At 41.5% G+C, this 26373-nt stretch overlaps 1 protein-coding gene across 1 annotated transcript in view; it reads left to right on the top strand.

Annotated features, from left to right (window-relative positions):
* The window catches only part of LOC138297384 (actin-5-like), a 220467-nt gene that overhangs the window by 65582 nt on the left and 128512 nt on the right, over window positions 1-26373 (top strand). Inside the window, exon 3 of the mRNA XM_069236764.1 lies at window positions 2999-3028. Coding sequence (XP_069092865.1) covers window positions 2999-3028 — 30 coding nt within the window. The remainder of the gene's footprint in view (window positions 1-2998; window positions 3029-26373) is intronic.

The raw sequence follows: 26373 nt of genomic DNA, 5'->3' as shown, positions 1-26373 counted from the left end.
ATATCTTGACTCCAATGTTCTCAGCTTTTTTTCTCTATCGCCTCCTCTGCGGTCCTTTGGTATCCCATCTAACACACCATATTTGAGATTTGTGATGTCACCTCCATGGACTTCCCGAATATGCCTTGCTACTGGATATGAATCGTCCTCATTATGCACTGCTCTCAGATGCTGTAAGACACGCTTGTGAACTTGCAGTTTTGTACTGCCTATATACATCTTAGGACAGCTGCATTTCAGTGAATAGATAATATATTCACTTTTACACGTGTATAATCCCTTAATTTTATGTATGGATTTTCCACTGGTCTTTACCGATTTAATACTCTCTCCATTTTTACACCCCTTACATTTTGTACATTTGATAAAACCATCTATCGGTGTTAGCCACATTGGTTTAATTTTCACGTGTAGTCGCACACACATCGTTACAAGATGAGTTTGATTTTTTACGAAGAGACCGACAAACAAACCAGAGGCCTTGGCGAGGAGGGAACAGGTCAAGAGGAAGAGGCAGAGGAAGAAAAGGCAAGGAGGCAAGAGAGCAAGACGATTTCAGAGAAACACAGAAAAAGATGACACACAGCAACAGACGATATTAAGTGATTGTAAGACAATTTGCAACTTGTCCAATGTTGAGCTGACTGAGGAAGATGAGAGAAATTTGAAATTAGGCCTCTCATACTGCGGAGCTCGCAACCTTGACTACACACAAGTGGAGAAGTGTGGCTCAATGGTTAGAGCGGCAGACCCTGAAGCAGAGATCTGGCTCAAGACCAGGGTTCAAGTCCCGCTTCGGCAGGTCTTGGGCTCAATTCCCCTTGACCAGATAATTCTCGCCTCGGTGCCTAATCTAATTCATGGGTCCCACTCTGCAACTCTGGGCAATAGCTTGCTTAATCTCCACAACGGCCCCAACAGCGCTTGGATGCCTGGCTTCACCCTGGGGGTGCTCAGGAGTGGGCGCCTCACAGGGAAAAAGCCAGGAGGGGTTCCATAGCGGTATGAGTACAGCGCCTTGAGACCCTAACGGGTGAGTAGTGCGCTATACAAGTGATAATTTACATTTTTACATTTTTTACACAAGCGCGAATTGACCTGTTCCTTTTTATTAAAAAATTAAAATTGATGAAGATACATAAAATTAAAGATGATCATGGGATAAAAAAACAAAGTATGGAAACTACTAAGGAATATGGCAATCTATTGATAGATGATATCTTTCTGATGAAAGAACTGTGGGAGCCCCAGGAAGATGCGGTACAGCCAATGGATGAACAAGAAGTGGTTGATAGATTAGAAGCGGAAGGGGTACTAATGAGAGAAGAAGGAGGTTCTAAATTTAAACCCAAATGTGCAGCTTTACCCGTATACTGTGGAGATTTGATAGACCAGTTTGCAAAAGTAGCTACCCAGGAACTGAAAAACCTAAGAGAGAAAGATATGGGAAATAAAGTGTCCAGCAGCAGAGATTAATACATAGGAAAAGTTTTCAACAAACGATCCGAAAGCTCTCAGCAGATGCAGGATTAGTGATTAGAAGTTCAGATAAAGGAGGCAATATAGTAATTTGGCCAATTGATGATTATATGGAAGAAGCATATAAACAATGGTGTGATGTGAGCTGCTATAAGCGTGTTGATATTGAAAATGTGTACAACATTGAAAGGCAGTTTGCGCAAGAATTGCTGATATGGAAAGAACAGAAGGTGATCAGTGATCAGGAATATAGATATATGCAAGTTGATTGTCCGAGATTACCTGTCTTCTATCTTATTCCCCAAATACATAAAGATGCTGCAAAACCTCCGGGCAGACCGATAATAGCAGCCCAAGGAAGTCTGTTTGAATTTGTATCACAATATATAGATCATTTTCTAAAACCTTTAGTGATTTATCTACCGTCTTACCTTAAAGATACTACAGATTTTCTAAAGAGAGTGTTTGACATGAGTTGGGATGCAGACATGCTTCTCATCACGCTAGATGTTACTTCATTATACACTAGCATTCCACATGAAGATGGCATTAGATCAACAGAATATTTTTTACGTGCGAGACCTATAAGATTTTACAAACATGGCGTAATGTTAGTCAACATGATGAGATGGTGCCTCACACATAATATTTTCTTTTTCAATAATGAGATCTTTGAACAAATACAAGGTACAGCAATGGGTACATGTTTTGCCCCAAGTTATGCTAATCTATATATGGGGTGGTGGGAAGAACAGGTTCTCAATAAACCACCACTAAATAGATGGAATGATCATATTATTTTATGGTTGCGTTTTATAGATGATATATTTGTGATATGGAAAGGCAATATTTCAAGTGCTGAAAAGTTTGTAAAAGAGATAAATGAGAATTATTTGAATCTTAGATTTACAGCCAATATAAATATTCAAGAAATAGAATTTTTGGATGTGAAGATCACCATAGAGAATGCAAGGCTACAAACCTCCCTAAATAGAAAACCAACAGCAGGGAATAGCCTATTGCATGCACACAGCTATCATCCTATACCGCAAAAAGAGAGCATCCCCTGTGGAGAATTATTAAGAGCAAAACGGATTTGCAGTACTGAGAACAGATTTGCAGAAATTGAAAAACAGATGACAGCACGTTTTAAGGAAAGGGGATACTCAAATAATACCATCAGTGAGGCAAGAAGAAAGTGGGTAAGCGCACTAGAGACATTGTATTATTTGGTACACCCAAAAGTGCTAATACGAAGGATACGAAGCAAGCTATAGTTAGATTTATAACCACATATAATGTGGCACATTCCAAAATTTGCATGTTGTTACAGAAACATTGGCATATACTCAAAAGTGACCCAATCATAGGTAAGGAGATGGGGAAGAATCCTCAGATAACATATAGAAGAGGTAAATCTATGCAAGATTTACTTGTGAGAAGTGACATCAGACAAGGTGATATTAAACCAATGTGGCTAACACCGATAGATGGTTTTATCAAATGTACAAAATGTAAGGCGTGTAAAAATGGAGAGAGTATTAAATCGGTAAAGATCAGTGGAAAATCCATACATAAAATTAAGGGATTATACACTTGTAAAAGTGAATATGTTATCTATTCACTGAAATGCAGCTGTCCTAAGATGTGTCTGGGCAGTGAAAAATTGCAAGTTCTCAAGCATATTTTACAGCATCTTAGAGCAGTGCATAATGAGGACGATTCATATCCAGTAGCAAGGCATATTCGGGAAGTCCATGGAGGTGACATCACAAATCTCAAATATAGTGTGTTAGATGGGATACCAAAGGAACACAGAGGAGGCGATAGAGAAAAAAAGCTGAGAACATTGGAGTCAAGATATATTTTGATGTTAGATACCAGGAACCAAATGGACTAAATAAAAGTGAAGAGTTACATGCGCATTTGAATATTTGAATCATGCACTAATAACAGATATAGAAATTATCAAATACTGATACAGTAAGTGTTGCACTTGATTAGGTAATATCTGTTCTTTTGAAGTAAAATGGGAAAGCAGTTCATGATCATAAAGTTTCTTCAAGGGAGCATCATATCAAAGATAGTAAAGTCAGAAACACCGACATTAATTTTTACATTCGTAATTAGCTGTTGAAAATGAACAGTGCACAGTTCACTATTGAAGGTACTTAGTGGAATGATAGGTACCAATAGCGAGTATTCCATTTTTTAGACTGATAAATATACGAGCGCATGCAACGCTAAATTGTGAACAACACTATTTAAGTGAAAAATTGTCTAGAGATGTAAAATATTTGCAGTGATTACGATGCAAGTTTGGGACATTTTGTCAATGTTACTACAATGTACAAGATATAATAATATAACAATATATAATGTGAATATTGAATATTGAATTGAATAATGAAATCTTAAGTAAAATTTAAGTGATTATAGAAATTGATCATGATATCGATGCATAAGTGAAGTAAGAGGATGCAATGAGTACATACAGCGCATTTACCGCTGAATTGTGTATTACACTTTTTAAGTGCAAAGCAATGCTAAAAATGTGCGTTAGAAAATGTGCATAAGAAAATTGTAGAACAATCGCTGTCATTATGACGATTGTTTGGGTTATTTAACTACGGTTATTTTATTGAAATTTCTTATCTGTTGCATGATGCACAATCAATATGCAATCTGAATGTTAAATTGAATAACGGAATTTCAAGCTGATTGAAGTGATTATAGGAATTAATTACGATGTCGTTGAATAAGTGAAGAAAGACAACGTATTGTGTATGAATAGTAATACAAAATGGTGGCCAACAGGCCGATGAAGGCATAATGGCCGAAACGCGTTCCTGTTGGGATAGCGAAATAAATTAATGAATACAAGCTCTGGAGTGCTGTTCCTTCTTGAATGAGACGGAGGATAGTGGCGGTTCATAGAACGCGGTGGCGCGCGTTCATGTAGCAGCACCACCGGCGATCAGGAGCGGAGTGACTACGCCGAAGGAGAGTGTTTATATATATATATATATATATATATATATATATATATATATATATATATATTACCTTTTAACTAACCACAAAGAACAACTAAAGAAAAATGGTTGTGGAAAACAGAGCACCTAATAAATCTGCCTACTTACCTACTCACTCAGCACATCTGCCATACTGAAGCAGATACTGGCGACCACAGAAACCGGATGAGTTGAGGCCTGATAATTATCTTCTTAGTTCATATCTTTGAGCCTACAATATTGTTACAATTGTTCACAATCCAAATCATGTATGTCATGGTTGAAGATAAAGTTCATTAAATCCCTTAATCACTGCATCAGGTGTACTGGTTGCCATTCTTCCAGACAGTTTTTTGACCTTTGTATTCTTGACACCTTTAATTTCTGTTCATTCTTAACATGTGAAAATAGCACATCCTTGTGTTGGATATTTAAACTTGTGTCATACTTACACAAAAGGCCATATCAAAAGGAGAGTTGTTTTTACAAAATGATGTACCTCCCAATTCTGCACCTGAGGATAGGGGTTAATCCAGAATTCACATCCCTTCAAAATCACCTGTCTGGCACTTGCCTGGCAACGAGAAAGAGCCAACATAAAAGCCCCATTTAGTTCCCCTCACTGTCTACGTGGATTTGAAGTTTTTTTGGAGCTTCCAGCCACTCTGGCAACTCTCTAACTGCTATTCGCGCAACCTGATACATAACAACAGTGGACCCCTCTGTAAAATCCACTCATTGGATAAGGTCTTAATGAATAAACCTATCCTAATGATTTTTCACATATCCCACCCATATAACTCAAAAATGGGGATAGGTGCTATTACTGCCTTTAAGGGAGAGTTTATGATATTACTGTAAACTTAACATCACACACCAAGAAAGCACATTTAAATGTATACATGTTTCTGTGTCCCGAAAAACAACAAATATAAATACATTATATACACATCTGATTGCTCCAAAGAAGTACGTGAAGGGGTGGTCAGAAGAGAAGTGTTCATGCGTAAAGTATTTTAGACGAAAAAAAAAAGAGAAAATAGACCAATTACATTTATCATCCTATTTACATAGTAGCCTGGTTGTGTATATTTATTATGCAGCATAAGAATATTCTCATCAAGCCAGAGGTAATCATATTATTCATAATCACCCCTTTGTGAAAATAATTTCCAATCCAGGTTGTATGGAATGTTGACATTTCGACCCCGCAGGTTATGGGGAAGTTGGGGGCAATCTAAGCCAAAATGCGGGTCTTTATCAGGATTGGATACCCTTACTGGATGGGGAGCAACCTGGAAAACTCGTCCAGAGTTAGGACTGTGAATTTAATCAATAAATAAACAAGATCCGGCTGGCTCCTAAGAGGCAGTGAATTTAATCCTCAAAGCAATCAAATGCTGCCAGCCTTGCAGTAATCGAAATACCTCTGTCCGTGAAGCAGGAGTCAGTTGAAGTCCTTGTGAAACAAAGCAGAGTAGTTGTGAACTTTGGAAGCATGTACTTCTGCTCCCAAATGAAGTAGAAAAATGCACAGCCATTTTGAGTATGCCATGCTAGCACTAATACATGCAAACTTTGGAAGAAACCCCAGAACACAATTTGTACCATTCTATAACATGTTTGCAGCATAACACAAGGGGACCAGCCCTAGTCCTTCGCCTTTCATGAGTCATGGGCCTTCTTCATATTCAACAGTGGTAATAGATGGAGACATGCACACATTTTTCCAGCTTGAATAACTTTGTGCCCTGTGTAATTCTCAACAAACATGGGCCACAGAGCCTTTAAATTTCGGCATCTTGGCATTTTAAATGTGGTATAGATTGGTCGAATGAGGTCTGGCAAGACTTCTCACTCACTGCTTTCACCTTCTTCATACACTCATCAGGTGGCGGTCAGTACTGATAGACAGCTTCAATCAAAGACAGACATTAGGCACTGAAACTAAATCGAAGGAAAATAGAAAGCGGGGATGCATCACTCAACAGATATTGCCCGAGTTGCTTCTAACAGATCACTCAAAAGGAGGCATATGGAAGAGAATTGAGAATCTGAGAGTATCCTTGTTGGAGAAGATGGAGAGAAGAAAGAAGACGGGGATGAGCCTCACAACTCCATGCTACCATTTGATGCAAAAAATGCACTAACCTATCTGGCCTAATTGGCGGTCCTTTAGCAGCAAAATGCACCCATCACACACTCACTCATTTGCATCTACAGCCAAAAACTATGAAAGGGAGAGCAACATCCATAGGATGGTGAAAAGGGAATGGAAGAGTCTGAGAGAAAATATTAATCTTGTTCTGCTTTATCCACACCCATCCTTTTGATATGCCTCCACAATCCGATTACCTGCTGTGTGATTTGATGTACTGGGTGTAAGATCACTGTGGTGTAATATTCAACAAGTTATACAGTAAACATTTCTTCATTAAGTATCAGTGTTAGACATGTCAGCCTTAGGGTAGTCCTCCCCAAACGTTTTGCTTGCTTTGCCTCACTTTTTGCTGATCTGTTTTTGTTGGCCTTAGGACTTTGGGCACTTTACCACTGCTAATCAGTGCTAAAGTGCAAGTGTTCACTCCCCTAACACATGGTAGCATTAGTGTATCCACAACTGGTATATGTAATTTACTTACAAGTCCCCAGTAAAATGCACTATATGTGCCCCGGGCATGCAAACTAAATACTACTAGTGGGCCGGCAGCACTGATTGTGCCACCTACTTAAGTATCCTTTACACGTCTCAGGCCTTCCACTGCAGAGCCATTGTGTGCAATTTGACTCTCACATCAACTTGGCATTGAAACTGTTTTTGTGATTCCTGAAATCAAGCTTTGGATCCTTTGCGACCGCAAACTGGCCCACTCACACCGAAACCGTACTGCTCTCACAAAGTATCAGTGCAAGCCACCGCAAATTAATCTCTTCACACAGCAAACATCACTGCACGTGACCGTGAGGTTCCAGTCCACTCGTCCATGACATACGGCTGACTCCTTGCACCTGCAGACTACCACCTGCAACACTCTCTTTGCACCCAGTGGACTTCTTCCCCGCAAACCCGTGCTCCATTGCATTCAGCATAAACTTTTGGATTTCACCCGGTCTACCCACCTAGATAGCCCAGCTTGGAGCTCTATGCTTTTAAGCACTATATTGCATTTAATCTGTAGTGTTTTTTGTGTGGTATTTTCACTGTTGTACTGTTTGAAGTGTTGCACAAATAGTTCACACATTGCCCCTTAAGTTAAGCCTTCCTGCTCTGTGCCAAGCTAGAAGAGGGTGAGCACAGGTTAATTTATGGTGTGTATCTGGCTTACCCTGACTAGGGTTGCGGTTCTTGCTTGAACAGGGTGCATACCTCTGCCAACCAGAAACTCAATTTCTAACAATCAGTCTATATTGGAAATCTTTATCTGGTTATATATGCTATAGAGTCCAGAACTATGAAACAAAAAGGTGCAGTTCTACATTAGTTCACTACATAAGATGGCTCACACTTCTGCATGAGTCCTCCTTGTTCTGTCATTTGCTGTTGTGCTTTCAGCTTCTGCGCTGCTGCTTTGAACGCTAGCTATTTTGGGCCCTGGACGAGAGGCATATCTCATACAGTGAGATTGGGTAAATTGTGTGTCTGAGATTTCCCAAAAGCACTATGGTGTATCCAGCTAAAACCCAAGGTGCGTTGAGCGTTGGAGAGATATATATGAAAAGAAAACAACATTGATTAAGCTCATTAAATCAATCCAAACATTGAGGTATATGAGTCTTGTATAAAAAGAGCCAGAGAAAACGGTCAATAAACAGATCAATAAGATGGGCACTGTGGAGTGGTGCAGCGCAGCAATGAATGCAGGTGCAGCCTAGATCATGGCAGCAGGACACACAATCCTGGACAACAAGGTACACTTGTGACTGGTGCAAGATCCTGTTTATTTTCTTGGTCAGCTGCACCTGGTGTATGAGGGAGTACATGTATGTGACATCATGACATGTGTGCCAGGTGGCGCACTACATCCCTTCTCCACCCAGACTAAAGAGAAAGCCAAGAGTCTACCTGGATGTGGACTGTGCATCAAATTTAGCAAAAGTGGTCTCTCAGACAGTCTCGAGTTTTGCCACAGATTGTACCTGGAGCTGCTGGTGTTATTCTTTTGTGGTTCGGAGGCTGTTTCCATGCTGCTGCTCAGAACCAGATGGAGATGGGTACAGAGAACACACGGTCAGGGCTTGAGCAGACTTCTTCTGGACATTACAACTTTAGGGCTTCTTTTTGCTTAGGTCGAAAGGACTTGGGGGTCTGGATAGTGAGCCATCTTCTCTTGTGTTAAAACATTGAGACTACCCAGGTTCCGTTTCACCTCCTTGTCTGGCATTGACTGTTGTCGCTTCCCTGCAGTGATGTTCCGGGGGCCACATTTGAATGGTATCTTGAACTTGCCTTCAGGGTACGTTACCTGGTTGAATGTGACTGACTTCTGATTGTGGCACCTTGCTGGCATAGTTGTTATTTCAGGTTTTTTTATTTTCTGGCTTCATTAAACATTCAGCATTAATGAGATCTAGTGCAATGCTGCTGAGATGCCATCTCCCACTGCCCTTTCGAGCCCTTGGTTGGCTGGTACAGTTCACTCTTACAAAGTGATGGCTAACCAATTTGACATTGTTCTGCTCTACCTTTATCCAAAGTGTTTTGTTGGGGGTACACATCGAAACAAGAGGTGATCTTCCATTGAAAGATTTCTAGCTCCAAATTACACTAGTTGGTGGTTTGCTGCCTGTTTTCATCACTTTAGGGTTACCATACGCTGCAATTATTTGTTTTCAAGTTAGCGATAAGCATCCTCAAATGCTGTGATTTGACTAATTTCTCCTACAGGGTCTACCCTACCAGCCATTGGTGACAACAATAGATTGTCCCCAACACTGAAATCTGCACTGGGGTCGGTGTCCTGGGATTCACAGGCTTCGTTTGTGGCGAGCAGTGCTGCCTGTTTAGGGCAACCCATGGCTTAACACAGGACACAGTTTTGCCTGTCTCTTCGACTTGACCATCTGTGTCACTGTACAACAACTTCTCACCGAGCCTTGCCTTGCTCTTTACTGTGCCTTGGTGACCTTAATGTGCAAGCTGAGTAACTTTCCTGCTGAGTGACAGAGAAACTGATTTTGTGGCCTCTGCACGTATAAAACTTTCCACAGACAAGAACTCATTTAAGGTAATCTAAGTTGAATCAATGCACACAACACAAAATTCAGAATTTTGTTGAAAGTCATAGCAGTGATTTATTCCTTAAAAACATTTGTCAAAATTGATTCAATATTAAATCACAATAAATAAATGGACATGTCTCTCTTATGTCTAAATTGTCATTTATCTTTATATATAGATTCTGTTACAAACACATCAATGCGTAGTGTGCAACACATATACATCTTGTTCTCAGTAATCCAAACAATCCATTAAAGCAGCATTTCGGTGTTGTTATTCTATAACGACCACTTTCTCAGGACCAGCAAGTTCACCATTTTGTGATGGCAAACCTCCAATTATGTTTTCAAGTAGAATTATTTTAATGTTTACAAGAAAATGATAACGTTAACATTCTTTTGTGCTATACCTAAAGAGATAAAGACCTCCACTTGTTGCACTTATTTTACAGCAGATTCTCAAGAGGGCTTTGAGGGTTTATTGGCTGAAGGGGTCTCTGTCCCTTCATTTGATAAGAATATTTTCCTATTGTTGTTCTTTGATGCTTCAAGTGTGAGGTGAGATGTGTCATCAGTTATGGCTTTTGTTTGCAGGGAAATGTGTGCTACAAAAATGTCATGTTCTTCAGCTTGCAGGAGTGAGTGTTCAGTTCCCTGGATGTTGCAAGAGTAAGTCAGCTGGAAGCTCACAACCAGGTGGTATGTCACATTGAATAGATACTTTTGTAGCTGTAGAACCCAATCTTCAGTCAACGGGGGGTGAAGGAATGCTCCGGCAAAGAGATGTATCAATGGCTTGTGATCTATCATTACTATTAGTACAAATACAGGAGCAAATGGGCACAGCCCAACTTGATTACAAGCACTTCTTTCTCTGTCTGAGGGACTTATGTCTCTGAGAGGGCTCAACTTGTGAATGCTATTGGCGCCCACGCATCAATACATTGTCCTTGGAGAAGTACTGCCCCCAGGCCAGGAGGTCTTGCATCAACCTCAAGTTCTAGTTTTAGACTGGGTTGAAAATTGTTGAAATTTATTATCATGGCATTGTTTATCAAGGCACCTTTTACTTGTGAGAATTATTTTTGGTGTACCTCTATTCATACCCAGGGGCATCTAGATTTTTTTATTTTCACATTTTTTCTATCATTTTAGTGAAATCCAGAATGAATCACCCATTACGAAGAAACTCCTCACTTAGGTTTCATTTTGTTAGGCTTGGTAATCTTTGATGTCATTTGCCTTTTTGGGGATCAACACTTACTCTGTGACAGGAGAACACATAATCATAGATGTTTATGGAGTCTGGGAGAAAAGCACATTTCTGTTGGTGCAGTGGAAGGCTACTGTTAGATATTATTTGTAAGGTAGCCTGGTGCTCTGTGATTGTCTTAACCTGGATAAGGATGTCACTGCTTACATTTAACATGCCCTCAAGCTCTGAGTGTGTTTCTGTGATTGTGTTGTGGAATACCTCTGCTGCCATGATATTCCGAACTTAAGACAGTTGTGCTGGTGCAGGTCTACATGTGAGAAAAAGTAGTCATAGAGCTGCTGTCCTCATCTAGACGAAGTTGGTGCTACCCCAAATTTAAGTCTAGTTTCAAGAAATAATGGGCCCTGTTGAGGTCATTGAGGATATTGTCAATTACGGGGGTCAGATATTATTATCTTTTGATTACTTTGTTGGGCATGCCCATGTTGATGCACGTGTGACTACATTGGGCTCTTTGGGTTTGACTGTGGGAACAACCCAGGGTGTTGGTCCAGAGACTTTCTCAATGACGTTGAGGGCTTCCAGCTTTTGTAGTTCCTCCTTCACTAGGGACCAGAGTTTAATATTGTGTTCTATGTGCAATTGGGTCAGTTTCAATAGGAGACGCCACAGTCTTTGGAAGTTTGATAGCAGGGTTTTGACACAATCTGTGTTCATGTTGCATATGAAGGAGATTAGTTTCAGTTCTTTTGCTGATGTTCAACTGACCAAGGTACCAGTGCCTGCTTGAGTGATGAATACTTTTGTGTGTAGTGTCAACGTACCATGCAACTAGCCTATCATGAATTTGTGAGCTAACAGGATCAGTTCCGCACCTCCAGACACATAAATGGGCGTTTTGGTGGGACACAACTTTGAGTGTAGTCCCAATCGCTTGAATTATTTCAGATCCATTACTTTTACAGAAACTCCCTATATTGCTAAGGGTGTTTATAATAACTTGGTCCTTTTACTTGTACTTTTAAGATTGTTTTTATTGGCTTGTTTTCTGGGTGTGAAGGAGATGAGGCATATCTCTGTGACCTTGTCATCACCATACTTGGCCAATGCTGGTGGTATAGTTGAACAGGGCTATTCCTTGTAATCTACTATGACTCTAATGGTAATGTTTTTGATTTGATTGTATGACTGTGTGAGCCACAATCTCCTCATCCCCCACAGCATACACGGTCAAGGTGATTAGGCTTGCCACAATTGGAGAATTACTTCCCTTGTGCTGGGCAACTGGACATTGGGCCAAGGTGTCTAGTTCTGCCTTACAATATCCACGGTTGTGGAGTTCATTCTCATAATTGCTAGGTATGCAGTCTCCACCTCTGGAATTGCCCCCCTGTGATGTCTTCATCCATTTCTACCATGGTGATAGACTACATTTCTGGTTCTTTTTTTAAAGACATCTTGATGAGGTCTGGCTGCATCTGTTCTGCTCTTACATCTGGCATGTCATACAGTCCCCCCAGCCTCAGTATCATGTCCAGCATTATACCTGGATTTGTTGCATTTGCGCACATTAGCTGCATCCTAAGATAAGATGTGTTTCCACTTCTTTCATTGTTCATCTTCAGTGCAACATCTGACACATAGATCGCATCGTCATATGTAAAACTTGCCAATAGACTCATGCTGTTGTTGTTAGGTCTGTCTTTGGGTAGAGTGTGTCCTGAAGCTTGATGCGACCTGAACCAGTCTCGCTTCTTACCCACTTGCCTGTCCTGAGTCTGCCACCCAGTCCTGATTCACAGCTTGACTTACTGCATATTAGTTGTTGTGGTGAGTGCTGCTCTCCCCTTGTTATTTGGTTCATGGTGCTTCTGTCTAAAATAAGGCCTTTGTTCACAACCTGCCCTGCCCTTGTTGTGGGCAGCTTATGCACTGATATTTACTCTCCTTATGGTCAAGAAGCACCTTTGCACTTCCTTCTGGTGTCCTTTCAAATGATAGTATTGGACCCTGTTGTGTCATACAAATGTTCTCCTGAAGCTGCACCTTCTCCTTGCCTTGCCTTCCAAGTACTAGATGCTGAATAGCACATTTACTTGCAGGGCCTTGCATGGCGCACATAGGTGCATTTATTAGCCTGTATAGTAATGCTGCAGCAGGCAGTTGGGACACCGCTGTGCCTGGAGATGCTTCTTAAAAACATTTTATTAGTTGGAGTGTTATATGTTATTAGCATTTAAACTTTAAGTATTTATATTTTTTAGTAGAGTTTATTTTTTGTTTGGTTGTTTGTTTTTGTTTATTTTAACGAATTGTGAATATTTTTTATTTTTGATGGGTTGTTGTTTGTCTAGGGGTAGTAGGATGAGAAGTGTTTTTAAATATATATTTTTATATTGTTCATTATTATTTTAGTTTGCTAATTAGATTATCAATGATATAAAGTAATTAATGTTTATATGTAAAGAGTTATTTGGTCCATTCAATTATTAAATGTATAAACCTACCTGTGTTTAGGTAATTAGTATTGTTCAGTTTAGAGTGAAATTTCAAACTTGATGGCTGTAGGACTAATTATGAAAAGAGCAAAGGACGCCTGCATGCCGCTGTATGTGTGTTTTGTCGACACTAATGTGGCATTGGTCTGTGTACCACAAGACAAGCCGTGGGAAAACTTCAGCGGTGGGGGATTCCACACAACTTATTGAGGCCAATCAGACTGCTCAGTGCAAATACCTGGGTTAGGATCAAGGTCGGAGATGGACGTGAGGACAGTGATTGGTCTAAAATAGGGGTTTGTCCTCACCCCCTCTTATTCAATCTGTACATCTCAGACCTCTCTACTGCTCTTGACGAATTGGCATCCAACGCCCCACACCTTGGTGGTTTTCCCCTTAATGCAGACGACCTGCTTCTCCTCAGCAATACTTGAGTAGGGCTTCAAAGATTAATTATCCGCTTAGCGGTGTATGCCGATGACAATTAGTTCAACCATAAGAAAGCTGAGGCAAGGGCAGTTGATGGGCAGTGGGGGTGTATGGATGGCACCCCACATGTGGTCAGCTAGGGGTGCAATAAGAATAACAATGCTCCTATTTCCTATCCCACCATGCCTAGGCCAAAGGTGGGTGTTGTGGGTGCACCAGCACATCCAAAAGCTTGTTTACAGCAAGGTGCTGTTTCTTGCAACATTCAGACTTAGTTGGGTATATTCATTACATCCTTGAATATCAAGTTTGCAATAACCAATGTTTGTTAAATGTCTCATTTATTATAACCAATGCTTGTCGATTATGCACATTGTATCCCACCTGATAAACTTGTGCCGACTGTCACTACCAAAACATGTGCTGTTCACAAGGTGGTCTGTGTTGAGACATGGGCTACAATCAGGAGGATATTTACTAATTTCCTTAACAAGCAACCAACTGCCTTTCCACCTGCTCCAACTGCAACTGCCAAAACATGTGCTCTTGTGCACAATCAGAAGGATAACTGCTTATTTCCTTAACAAGCAATCAACTGCCAAAAGGCACATTTGCCCATTGATAATTTAAGGATGCTTGTGAGTCTGAGGTCTTGCCTGCCTTCGTACCTATTGCTCTGTTCACCTATTTCCAGTTAAATCCAGTTCCTTGTCCTGTAGCCTGCCTCCAGTCGAGTTCCAGTGTTCCTCATTCTCTGACCAGCTTCCAGTCTAGTTCCAGCATTTCTCGTCCTCCGGAAGGCCTCCAGTCAAGTTCCGGCAATCATTGCCCTCCGGTTGGCTTCCTGCAGAGTCCTTGCTCTCCTTTTCTGTCTTCTGCCAAAGATCCCAAATTTCCTGTAAAAGAGAGAAAATAAGAAAATGTGAAAAATCCCAGTTTGGGTTCTTCTGAAATTTTCAAGCAAGTAACTTAATTTCAAGGTAAAGAAAGATTAATTATTTAAATAAAACAAAACAGAGCTCTTGTCTTTTAAATAATTTATGACAATAAGAACTAGCGTGATTTATAATTTGGGTGGGATTCCAAGATACCGCTAAACAGACATTAAGGAAAGATGTATTTCCTGTAACAAGCGCTCCCCTGAGAATTAGGAGATCGGAAAGAGAGCAAGTGAATCAAAACTATAATTGGCAGGAGATTACGCTAGAACACAAAGAAGCCCTTTAGTCAAGTTGATTGTTTTTGAGTTTGGACATTGCTTCAGAGACTCTGACAGTATTGTAAAAAGAGGAAGAGATTTGTTCAGCCTTATAGAAACATATGTGTCAACAATAACTGACATTATGCAATTTATAATTCGGCAGTAGTTTATGCAAGTTCAATGTATTAATGAAGTAATTCTTTTGCAGCCCAGAATCCTAAAAAACAAGAACCCAGTATTTTGAGAAATCAGAAGTCCTGATGCCCAACACGACACGCAGTCCAGGGTCCAACAGTCCACGAAGCAAAAAGAAGCTGGTATTTTCTCTCTTTCTCTTCCGAAAACCTACTTCCCTTGAGGACTTGGGAGAGGGCAATGTACTCTTCATCCCGGTCACATTAGTCTTCATTGGGATTGGGGAATTGTCATCACCCCATCGGAACACCTGGAATGGCTTGCACAGAACAGTGGACTGCTAGGGATGCAGTACGAACAACAATGCCCTACCCTGCCTTGTTTAGGTCTTGGCTACATGCAGGCTATGGAGCATGCACCACAGCACTTAATGTATTGCGGCCTCCATTTGACATTAAACCGGTTGACCTCTGTTTTTTTTTTTAGCAATGTTTTAGTTTAGTTTGGAAAGTGATGCAATAGCGCCTGGCTCTCTATGTAGCTATGCCCATCCCTTAGCGATCAGGCCCTGAACACATGCTGGTTATGTACTATGCACTTTGTCACTCCATGTTTTTTGCCCTCCAGCAGGTGCCATCGAAGTTGGTCCCTTTTAGCAATACATGTCTAGATGGTGTAGGAAAGTAGCCTCATTCTAGCATGGTTACCCTCACTTTTGGCCTGTTTGTGAGTGTGTCAGTGTGTTTTTACTCTGTCACTGGGATCCTGCTAGCCAGGACCCCAGTGCTCATAGATAAAAACATATATGTCAGTGTGTTTTCCCTGTCTCACTGGGATCCTGCTAGCCAGGACCCCAGTGCTCATAGTTTGTGGCCTAATGTTTATGCCTGTGTAGTGCCTAACTGTGTCACTGAGGCTCTGCGAATCAGAACCTCAGTGCGTATGCTCTCTCTGCTTTTAAATTTGTCACTTTAGGCCAGTGACTTCATTTACCAATCTCAATTGGCACACTGGACCCCCCCTTATAAGTCCCTAGTATGTGGTATCTAGGTACCCAGGGCATTGGGGTTCCAGGAGATCCATATGGGCTGCAGCATTTCTTTTGCCACCCACAGGGAGCTCAGACTAACCCTTACACAGGACTGCCATTGCAGTCTGCGTAAAATACACTATTTCACAGCCATTTTCACTGCACTTAAGTAACTTATAAGTCACCTTTATGTCTAACCTTCACTTGCTGAAGGTTAGGTGCAAAGTTACTAAATGTGAGGGCATCCTTGCACTAGCAAAGGTGGCCCCACATAGTTCAGGGCCATTTCCCTGGACTTTGTGAGTGCGGAGACGCCATTACACGTTTGGACTATATATAGGTCAATATCTATATGTAGCTTCACAATGGTAACTCCGAATATGGCCATGTAACATGTCAAGATCATGGAATTGTCCCCCCCATTCCAAATCTGGTATTGGGGAGCCAATTCCATACATCCTGGGGGCTCCACCATGGACCCCCGGTACTGCCAAACCAGCACTATGAGGCTTGCACTGCAGCTACAGCTGCTGCCACCTCACAGGCAGGGTTCTGCCCTCCTGGGGTCTAGGCAGCCCAGTCCCAGGAAGGCAGAACAAAGTATTTCCTCTGAGAGCGGGGTGTACACCCTCTCCCTTTGGAAATAGGTGCTACAGGCTGTGGAGGGGTAGCCTCCCCCAGCCTCTGGGAATGCTCTGAAGTGCACAGATGGTGCCCTCCTTGCATTAACCAGTCTACACCGGTTCAGGGAGCCCTTCTCCCCTGCTCTGGCGGGAAACTGGACAAAGAAAAGGGGAGTGACCACTCCCCTGTCCATCACCACGCCAAGGGTGGTGCCCAGATCTCCTCCAGTGTGTCCCAGACTTCAGCCATCTTGCTTTGCAAGGTGTGGGGGCACTCTGGAGGGCTCTGAGTGGCCAGTGCCAGCAGGTGACATCAGAGACCCCTCCTGATAGGTCCATGCCTGATAAGGAAGCCAATCCCACTCTCAGGGCTATTTAGAGTCTCTCTTGTGGGTTCTCTTCAGATTCTGCTTGCAAGTTTCCTTCAGGAATCCTCAGCAACAACTTCAGACTCTTCTGACCTCGGATAAACCACAGCCTTCTCTAAGAAACGCTGTAACTGCAACAAAGTGTCAACAAGAGACACTTTTCTTCAGCAACCTCGGCTCCAAGTCAGCAACTGCAACAGTTTCCATGGTGTGCACGCTCTGGGGACTCCCTGTCTTCATCCTGCACCAGAAGAACCGAAGAAATATCCTGTGGAGTGATGGAGTCACTCCCCTGCTCCAAGCAGGCACCTTCCAAGACAACGACCGGTACCCTGGGACTCCTCTCACAACAACGAGTTTGCTCCTAAGGACACAGAGGGTGGACATCATCGACATAGGGGACGCAATTGGGGGGAGGTAAGACCTTGCCTTCCCTGAGAACAACAGTACCCCTGTGTGCTGTGTCTTCTTCACCTCCTGAGGCCTCTGTGCACTCTTTGCAACATTATTTTGTGCACAGCCTGGCCCAGGTCCCCGGCACTCCGCCTTGTGACGCTCAACTCGCTGAGTTGTTCTCCGGCGGCATGGGGCCTTCTTTTGTTGTGCTGCAACAACCTCATTTTGTACCTCCTTTGAACCCAGATCCTGCGGCTTCTGGGGTGCTGGCTGGCATCCTGAGGGCTCTCTAAAGTGCTGAGAGCCCCTTCTTCCTCCTCACATAGAGTTGAGGCCCCCAGGTACCTCCTCGGTCCATCCAGCACCACTTTGACGAAAAACACACTTTTGCTGTAGCCAAGGCTTGTTGGCGCCCTCCAACACGAAATCTCATCTGCAACAATCTTCACACCGTGGGACATCTTTTGCATCATGCAGGAACCCATTGGTATCTTCCTAGGGTGCATTTCTGCAGTCTTCAACTAACTGTGGACTCTTTTTTTGCACCCTCTTCTTGGTTGGCAGGGGCTCCTGCCCTTCCTGGAACTTCTTTCGACTTCTGGACTTGGTCCCCTTCCTTTGCAAATCTTTAGGTCTAATAATCCAGCAGTTGTTCTTTGCAGACTTGGTTGGCTGCTTCAAAATCCCAAAAACGATGTGTAGTGTGTGCTAAGGAAACTTGCAGTACTTTACTCCTGCTTTTCTGGCCTCTGGGGTGGGGTAATTTACTTACCTTTACTGTATTCTTACTCTCACAGCGATTCTGCACACACTACACTTGTCTAGGGGGGAATTTGTGATTCACATTCCACTTTTTTAGTATATGGTTTGTGTTTCCCCTAGACCTATTTTCTCCCATTGCATTCTATAGGATTTCCTACTGTATTGTTCTATGACTATTTACTTGTCTAATTTTGGTGTCTAGTGTATATATTGTGTATAATACTTACCTCCAGAAGGAGTATTGTCTCTAAGATATTTTTGGTACTGTGCCACCCAAATAAATACCTTTATTTTTGGTAACACTGAGTATTGTCTTTACTTGTGTATAAGTACTGTGTAACTATACGTGGTGTTGCATGAGCTTTGCATGTCTCCTAGTTCAGCCTAAGCTGCTCTGCTATAGCTACCTCTATCAGCCTAAGCTGCTAAAACACTACTACTTCACTAATAAGGGATAACTGGACCTGGTATAAGGTGTAAGTACTCAAGGTACCCACTACAAACCAGGCCAGCCTCCCACAGATAGAAAATGCAGCAGTAGCATCTAGCTCTCTAGGCACCCCAGCTACCCCCTTTTCTTGCTATGATTAGGCCTTAAATGCGTTTGGCTATGTACTTTACTACACTATCTACTTAGACCCCACCTGACGTTAATCAGGCTGGCCCCTCTCAGTATCATCTTATACTAGGCAAGGAAGTGAAGCAGTAGTGCCAGGCCTTTATGCAGTCTAGCTCCCACCGCTCTAGGCATTCTTGGGAGGCGCTGCTGGGGAACTATGGTAAGGCACCATGCACTTTACGGGATCTTAGCCACATTGGGCTTTTATCAGCTTTTTACAGGAAGGGAAGAAAGGGGGGGCCAGATGTGATGTTTTGTTTTATTTAACAAAAAATGATTAGATGGTAATGTCAAATGTTTTGTTTATGTTTTTGGTTTTTATTAACTAATAAACTGTTTTTACACAGTGTAATGTGTGTGCTTCTATGTCATAAAATATTAGAGTTATTTTAAAAAAATATTATTTTGCACTTCTGTGACGGGCTTTTGAGTTTGTAGGAAAGTAGAGCGATAAGTATTCTGAAATATGATTTTCAATTTGCAAATTGATTTATTAATTCTTAATTCGTTAATTAGTGTATTAAGTAAAGCATTTTCAATTATCTTTCATAAAATATACATATTTGGTTATTTTTGTAAATATTACATGGTAGTTTTTATTATTTGCATAAGGGAATATTTTAAAATATAACATTTTATTTGTGTGATATAACGGAAGTAGCAAAACAGGTGTCTTAAAATATATTTGTATTAATTTCTTAAATTAATTATTAATTGGTAGAATTGTTTATTCTTTTTCACTCATTGTGTGTTTATACATTTTCGTTATCATATTTCATACATATATTTTTTTAATATGGCATATGTTATGTTTATAATAAATTATATTAATATATTTGTAAATAAAAAATTATTTAATTAATTGTTTTTTATTATTTTTATTCTGTGAATATAAATATGAACTTATTTCTATATTATTAAACATTTTATTCAAATGTTTCATTTAATGAGTGTGATAGCACTTATAAAAATAATTTGTATTTTTTCTAATTGTATTTGTTTTGTGTATATTTATATAAATATACATATTTACATTTTTTATTCTATATTTAGTGTATATTTATATAAATATACATATTTACATTTCAGATTCTATGTCTTTTTTTTTCCTATTAACTTTGAACGGGAGGAGGTGTGGCCAACCGTCGAAGATGGCAGACACATCTCCGTAGAGTTCCCATTGATGCTATCATCCTCCCTATGTAAGGGGATAAAACACAGTCCCTGCGTGAGAGTACCCCCTGTGCCCACCTGGGGGCAACTCGAACACCGTATAACACTGCAGAAGCCAGCGAGGATAGACAACCCAAGCAGGCTGCAAGGAGGATGGCTGCTGCATCTGCGCAGTGCTGCTTGGGGGCTTACTTCCCTCCCAATGGTTCATGAACCTGAGCCCGGGTGTCAGCCCAGAGACATCACCTCTCAAAGTGGGTGAGGGTGACCTTAGTCTACTGCGGGACCAGGATGGTCTGTCAGATCCCGCCTGCACTGCTACGAGGCCAGGTGGTCCGTGAAACAAGCACCCACAGCTTAGACCTAAGTGGTCATACTGAGTCGGCCTACAGGAATTCCACATGTCTGGTGTTGTGCCCGGTGTGGAAACAGTAGTAAAAAGAACAGATGATGTTCTTTTTGTATTCGCTGAGGAGACTGGGAAACACTGCAGGATACCCTTAACCACCTTCTCTCCTCCCTAGCCTGTGAGAAGATATGGGTAGGGCACTGTGCTGGGCACGTCAGCCCATCAGTGCGCAGGTGAGCCACAAAAGCTGCCCCCACCCAGAGATTAGCAACACACTATGAGAGAGCCCTCCCATGGCCAGGAGCAGTGTTCAGCCCCAATGTTGTGCAATGGGGTGTCACAGATGTAGACCCTCACCGCCATATTTGCTGAACATTGGATGGTCGCCCCTGTGGGATGCCTCCCCGTTTCACTCTTCTGTACTTTGATCCTCTCACACCTCTTGGAGGATCTGTTGGTTAGGTGTGGTGTTTTTCAGGCTGAGAGATTGGCACCTTCCTGGCGGGAATGGATGGCGGCCTAGACCTGCTGTTGCTTCACACTTTGCGCTTTCTCAAGGGGCAAATGGTACTGCCCACGTATCTCAGGCCACATCGACATTCCAAGACATATACAACAAAAGATGTGTCACACGTAATTCTTTCTTTGATCACAATTTCTCTATCTCTAAAGTCTGTTATGGACTTTCTGCTACATCCAATTTGGCATGCTTTACATTTTCTACAACAAAAGAAACCCTTATTCCCCACTGATAACCAATTAGGAGTTTTAGGCATCTCAAAATGACTTTTTACTAACATATTTTTAAAGATGGTACTTTTCGATATGTAATTGAGGGGCCACCAGTTGCCCAATGTCACTATCTTTTGGAATCCGGTGCCAATATTTCTTCAATATTTTCACAATTTGTTGGTTTTCTTTACTATAATCCAATATTAATCTAATCTCATTTTTTTCCAATTCTGACTGTACACCTCTATTTCACATCAAGTGGAATGTCGATGTGGCCTGAGATACGTGGGCAGTACCATATGCCCCTTGAAAAAGCGTATTTTACACATAAGGGCAGTGCAAAATGAGGATACCACTTATACCATGACTAAACATTTGAAAACTCATTCAGAATTGGATTGGTTGTCCATGAAATATTACGGTATTGCAACAATACAAAAACACGAACGTGGGGGTGATAGGGTCCTGAGATTGAGACGGTTGGAGTCTAGATATATTATCAAATTGAAAACCAAGATGCCATATGGGATTAATTATGATGAAGAATTATATTGTCATCTCTGATTTTGAATGTATAATATGAATAAGATTTCACTGTCATTGTAAAAATCAACAGCTAAAAAATATGAAATAATCATAGTTTTAAAAAATAGGGAGAAGTATCCCTATGGTGAAATGAGGAAATATAGGTTGAAATATTGTAAAAGGTTAAATGTAAATCTCTGAGTTGAAAGTGTAAATAGTAAGGACAGTGGAATATTATCACAAATGACAATGATGAGTAGAGTAGCTGTTGTAGTAGTTATGAGTTTGCCTTTTTTCTGTTTGGTTGCACTGAGACTTTAGACTGATGTATTTGTATTTTTAGTTTTTCTTTTATATCAGTAGTACACACGGGGATCGTTTAGGTTCTTGGCGGGGTTTTTAGCACAATGGATATTGCAAAAACTACCTATCCCAGAATGCCACATAAGGGCATGGTTTAGAGGTTGAGTATAAATAGTGCATGTAATGGATTGATGAATTACCGTGATCAAGACCGGGAAGGTCAAAACGCATTGGTGTTAGTTGGTGGGGTTTTCTTTTATCAAATAAAAGAAGATTGATGGAATCCTGTGAGTGCTGCATCTTTAACCTTAGTGTTAAACTGGTGTAAAGAATATATACACTAGTATAGTATAGTGCCCCATTTCTTCTTCTTGTTTTAAATGAATAATGTGCTGCCACTTGCACATAATGGATGCACCCGTCAAGAGTTCGGCATTATTTAGTGGACTTTGGTTAGGAATTCAAATTAACAATGCCAGAACCACCGCTTGCTAAAGGAATGCCATATCGACTGACATAAGGTCACACATTACTATAATGTGAAGGCTCTGATTACTAAATTGGCGCTTTGAGGCATGTGATGTTCCTAAAGAGGCAATTTGCGGCAAACGAGGGATGTTTGATTCTGTTATATATCAACTTGACAAATAAGAAAACCTCGAACTGCTGGTCAAAGTGGAAAGCATTATTTCTCTGGGCTTTTTGTAAACTTGGCACTGTGTAATGACCTGTACCCATTTAAAGGGGTGACCTCTACTGCAGAATATTAAAGCACTGGCATTACATTTGAAATAATGAGTACAACACAGAGTGTGATGGCGGTACCGTGATGACAAGGTTTGAAGAAGGAAATGCGAGTCCGTCATCTGTCTTTTCACTTAAAGCATGGAGTAATCTATTTAAAGGCTGCTCAGGTGACTGTTTTTCTTTCATTTTTGCGCAAACCACATTGAGAAAGGCAAAGAATGCTGAAACGCGTCTGTGGCGCAATAAATTGAATCTAAAGTACCCGTGAGTGCTCCATTTCTTCTTCTTGTTTTAAATGAATAATGTGCTGCCACTTGCACATAATGGATGCACCCGTCAAAAGTTCGGCATTATTTAGTGGACTTTGGTTAGGAAGATATATATATATGGTATTATATATATATGCTTAGTTAAGCTAGATAATTAATGCATTACCATGGGGGTGGAATTCTTCATCTTTGCCAGCATCATCAAGCCGAGGAACCCTGGATGGCTGAGGCAGGAGGTCTTCCCAACATGGGGCCCTGAACAGTGGGTCCACGGTTAGGCAAGCTCCTTCTGCCTCAGTGCCAAGTTTCCCCCCTTATATACCTTAAGCAAACTCAAGAGGAAGATTCTGGCAATCTCCCCCACCCTTCGATTGTGAAATTCAAGTGCTGGCTGTACTTTGTCTGCGTCAAAAACATGCAAAGGAACGGGCCCTGCCCCAGTAAGCTTTCCAGAGACAGAGGAGCTCTACTTTTCCTTGATTAAAACATTCCCATGCTGAGGCTCTCTTATGAGGTCTACCTTCCAACCTTGTTTTGTTCCCAGTTCACAGTGTAACCCTGTGCAGGGAAGAAGAGCGCAAACATATTCTGTGTAGAAAACAAACTTGTTGTGGAAAAAACCCTGCGCCGCCACTGTGACGGCACCTGAAGCTAAGCACAAAATGGAGTCAGTGGTCAAGATGAAGTTGGTGGTCAAATACAAATAGCATTACAGGGGCTTAAAAAGATGCAGACATGGTGTGCCCCTTATCCCTTCTCCTGACAGACATATATTCCTTACATTCTACACACCGGTGTCCTGCCATCGTATCTCCCTATTAATGGGGTTTTGACACATCCCACTTGGGGTACTGCACCTTTGTTGCTTTGGTCATCTCATTTTCCCTTCTGAGCCTAGTTAGTTTACCCCCAATGCAGATACATATGTTACTACCTTTGTTCTTATGATTTTACAGTTTGGTCGAATGATCATTCTTTGCTGGACCTAGTATTGGGAAATTGTTCTTTTGTTTTCTGTGCTGTATGTGTCTACTGATTTTATGTTGCATACTGTCTGTGCTGTGGAAATTATTTAGCTGTATTTTTTGCTATATTGTTAAATCTCAACGGTTATCCAAAGCTATAAACTATTAACCTGGAATGTCAAGGGGAAGGGGTATGTTCATGAATGCCACAGAATACTTGCTCAGCCTAATCGTCGTAAGACACATATAGTTTACTTGCAGGAAACTCATCTTTCTGCCTCTGACACAGTTAAACTCCAGACAAATGTAGATGCCAATTATTTACTACAGTCTATTCGGCATTTGCACCTAGGGTGGCCCTATGGTTGGGAACTGGAGTACCATTTGAAGTCAAGAACACTAAAGTAGATACAAATGTTAGATATGTATTTGTCCATGGGTTGCTGGATGGAGAAGTCATAGTACTGGGAAGTGTTTATGCCCCAAACGTGGACCAAGATGTTTTCCTGACACACCTGTCTACTGTACTAGCATAATGACCACACCTTCCATGGTTAATTGATGGACATTTTTGTGCAGTCCTGGATATATATTTGGACCGTTCACACCCTCCCCTACCGAGTGCTGGCTCGATCAAACAGGCCAGGGCCCTACGTTACTGGGTATGGGGTTGGTCTTTGTCTGATGCATGGAGGGCGCACAATGTGGGGGATGAGAGAATATTCTGTTTACTCCCCCACACATAAATGACATGCACATCTGCATCAGATCCTCTGCCCCAAATACAACAACAATTACAAATGCCACCTACCTGGCTAAAAAACTATCAGATTATAATCCCTTTTAGCTTGTCCCAATTCCAATTCTGACTTGGCACTTTCAATCGTCTCTGCTCGAGGGACGTTGTCTTTAAAGATGCCCTAGCCCATTACCACCTTCACCGAAGTGCGACAAATTTGCTATGCAAGACCTCCAGTGTCCTGAACCAAGCTACTACCACTTGAAAGTATAGCAGCACGTGATGATGCACATGTAGACACATTTCAAGACACCAGAATCAAAATACAGAGCTCCTGGAACGTCTGAGGGTACTGGATCATAATGCTTACACACAGAAATTGCACACTGAAGCTGAAAAGTATGGCACGCTTTTGGCCTGTGTGATTCAGCTATACCGTCCCCTACACCGATTTTCTGAATGTTTACACCCTCTGAAGTCTGTTGCACAACTCAGTTAGATATTAACAGGGCATTTTTGGAATATTATGCTGAGCTCTATGGCGCTTATCCCTCCAGACCTCTGGCGATATCAATGCCTTCCTCCAGGGACTGACGTTGTCACAGGTCTCAGCTCTCAATAGGGAATAAACTGGGACCCCCACTGACATTGGGTGAGTTGCATCTCACAATTGGAGAAATGGTGTGTAATAAGATGCCCAGAGTGGTTGGTTTACCGATTCAAGTTTATGCTACTTTTGCCTCCTAGTTATTTCCACAATTGGAAAGGCTCTACAATGCCTCATTTGAGGCTGGCACCTTTACCACATGGCTAGCCATAGTTATGTCCCTGCTTAAACCAGGGTGTAATCCAGAAGACCTACCTTCCTATAGAGGTATTAGTGACTCGTCTCCTATCTTTACTCCCTGAATTCGTTCATACAGATCAATGTGGCTTCATACTGTGATGGAGTACCTCCTTGAACATAATACAACTTTAACAAGTCATGGAAGTGGCTAGAGAGCATCACCCAGCATCGGGCTGCCTTTCCCTATATCTCCAAAAGGTATTTCATATCTTGGGGTGGGTGTATATATTCTCAACGTTAGCTGAGTTCAATATTCCTACAACTTTCATTCACTGGGTCGGGCTCATATATACCAATCCCACTGCGAGAGCAAGAATGGGAGGATACATATCTTAACAGTACTCAATATCCTGTGGAACCAGACAGGGATGGCCATTGTCCCCACAGTTGTTCGTGTTAGCAGTAGAACCCTTACCACAACGCCTTCGGTAAATGGTTGTTGACTGAGGGTTCCCACACGGACCTCAGGTTCACATGGTCTCTATGTATGCAGATGATGTGATTGTGCATACTCAAGTCCTACAGGCAGAATTAACAACACTACCTACTCTACTTCAATCCTTTGGTGTCATATGAGGGCTCTGTATTTATTATGATAACTCCCAAATATTCTTCTTCCAAGACACTACAGCCCGAGATACACTACCTTTTGGCACCCAAGCCATCAGTATGGCACATCATGCATTCCAGTAACTGGTATCCAAAGCTATAGTACTGATACTGATTTACTTATCGGA

Source organism: Pleurodeles waltl, chromosome 5 (assembly GCF_031143425.1).
Source record: "Pleurodeles waltl isolate 20211129_DDA chromosome 5, aPleWal1.hap1.20221129, whole genome shotgun sequence".
Lineage (NCBI taxonomy): Eukaryota > Metazoa > Chordata > Amphibia > Caudata > Salamandridae > Pleurodeles > Pleurodeles waltl.
Note: the sequence above shows the minus strand (reverse complement) of the source record. Positions and strands in the feature narration are given on the sequence as shown.